The 2167-nt window shown below is 40.7% G+C and overlaps 1 protein-coding gene across 1 annotated transcript in view; it reads left to right on the top strand.

The window, feature by feature from the left end:
- The first annotated feature begins 182 nt into the window (after nt 1–182).
- NAAA (N-acylethanolamine acid amidase) overlaps nt 183–2167 on the top strand; it is an 11049-nt gene continuing 9064 nt past the window's right edge. The window contains exons 1-2 of the mRNA XM_009324022.1: nt 183–203; nt 479–643. Coding sequence (XP_009322297.1) covers nt 543–643 — 101 coding nt within the window. The 5' untranslated portion in view covers nt 183–203; nt 479–542. The remainder of the gene's footprint in view (nt 204–478; nt 644–2167) is intronic.

Below are 2167 nucleotides of genomic sequence, written 5' to 3'. Positions count from 1 at the left end.
CCCCCCCCGGCGCCGTGGAGCCCTTGTGCCCCCCGGCAGACCCGCTGCTGCGGGGCCTGAACGAAGAGGGCAAAGTGATGCTGCACGGCTGCTGAACTTCTCTAAACTCAAAAATTCAGAGCGTTTTTTGAGCGTTAACCCAGTACTGCTGCGTTATGCGTACACTTGGGAACCTGTCGGAGGACAGACCGGGGAGATTCCTGGTAGGAATAAAAAAATCTCCGAAGTAGGAAGCCTGTGTGGAATGTTTTGCTCGGGTCGTGCAGGCTTCTTCGGGGCCGTGCTGAAGGCAGGGGGATTCGGTGGGGGATGGGATGCAGGGATGTCCGATACAGCGCAGGAGGGGCTGCCAATGGTTGGTGTGCGTTGGGTGGGGCTGGCTGGCCAGAGGGCTGGCTGCTTGAGTGTCTGACTGCCAGGCCTAAGTTGCAAACCCTTTTGTCTCTTTCTCAGTTAATGCCTTGAGTGTATTTTGCAGTGAAAGCGTACCAAAATGGGTCCACGAAGTTATTCGGCCGATAGCAGCAGAATTGGAGTTCTTTATGCCGCAGCCCTTCGCGGGGGAAATTCTGGGACTGTGCAAAGCGCTGGGAATAAGTCTTGGAGATGGAGTCCTGCTTAATTTCGCCTATGAATCTACTGCGTAAGTGTCTGGTACTTACAGAATCTGGTAGAAATGGATGTAGAGATTATTTTAGTTCATCAGGGGAGAACACACGAAAAAGGCAGGTGAAGACACGTGGCAGATGATTTGCACCGTTCATTCTCTTACCGTTTCATACATTCAGCTGGAAGGTTTCATTCTCACTGGGCAGTTTGATTCCTGAATTGAACGAGAAACACAGAGCAGTATTTTTATTTATTAATAAAGGTAACGTGTAGCTGTAATGTTTTTGTGTATGTATATCTGTATAAATGTATAAAAGTATGAAAATAATTTCTCCTAGTAAGGAAAGACCATCCATTCAAAGTATTTGGGTTCATTTATCGTCGAACATCATGTAATGTATTCTTTTGTTGTTTAAATTGTCGTTTTTCACCAAAAAGGAAACTAGAAGAATTAGTTGCAATCTAATTATTTTGATCATTCATCTGAGATAAAGTTGCTTCCGAACCGTTTTCTGGATGAATGTTCACAATGACTGTGTAATGTAATTTTTTTATTTGCACAATGGAAAATGGGTGTAGTATCTTTATGACAGCAAACAAAACCTCAGTGGAAAAAATACTCAGTTTCATTGTCTTCTTTTTTGCCCTAGAAGCATGCGCAGGAGAATAATAAACACTTGGTGTTACCTGTGAAGATCCTAAAAATATTTCTCTGTATAGGTTTTAATAAAAAACAGGTGCATACAGCTACTTGTACGCATTTTGATTATTATTTTTCTTAACGTGTGGTATTGGGTTAAAGTGGTCTTTTTAATAAGGATTAATATTGGATAAGATAGTCATTCAAATGCTAGCTTTCTCAGTATTTCACAGAGGACACTTATCATTCTTCGCTCTGGTAAGGCCCATGAAATTTTAAGTTTCTCAGCTCTAACGATACTTAAGAAAAAACATCAATCAGGAACAAATTACTTGTCTGCAAAATTTTTTACCTTTACAGTTTTGAAAGACAGTGCTATGCATCGCTGGCATGACAAACTCGTAACTCCAGAGCAAAGAAATTATTAATTCCCTGCTAATTCAATACGCTTCATAAAAAAGCCTGTTTCAATGAAACTGAAACTGTTATCAAAAAAGGAATTGCAGCACACTTCCTGTTCTAGAGAAGAGGTTAGACTATTATTGAAATGGCTGATACTTTAACAACAACTGATGTTTTCAGTTTGAAAGGACTTTGAACTTTTTATCTAGTTGTGATTAAAAATATAAACGGGGTCTAAAGTGAAATGACATAATCTATAATTGTGAAAAGGACATCTAGAAAGTTTCAGACTGATACTTTGTGGACATTTTTAGATGTCAGCTTTTCATCTGGATTTAGAAAGGAAGTAAAATGAAGTAATGAAATTTTTCCCAAGTGGAAGTGCTGCTTCCTCCCTGGTCTGTAATATCTGTCCTGACGCGGACAGTAGTGTGGCTTTTGAATTTCTCAGCCAGGTGGGACCTGTGAGTATTGTACAGTTTTGTATGTTAGACTCTGTGGGAAAGGTCTTTCCCT

This window comes from Pygoscelis adeliae, unplaced genomic scaffold, assembly GCF_000699105.1.
Source record: "Pygoscelis adeliae isolate BGI_AS28 unplaced genomic scaffold, ASM69910v1 Scaffold55, whole genome shotgun sequence".
Lineage (NCBI taxonomy): Eukaryota > Metazoa > Chordata > Aves > Sphenisciformes > Spheniscidae > Pygoscelis > Pygoscelis adeliae.
Note: the sequence above shows the minus strand (reverse complement) of the source record. Positions and strands in the feature narration are given on the sequence as shown.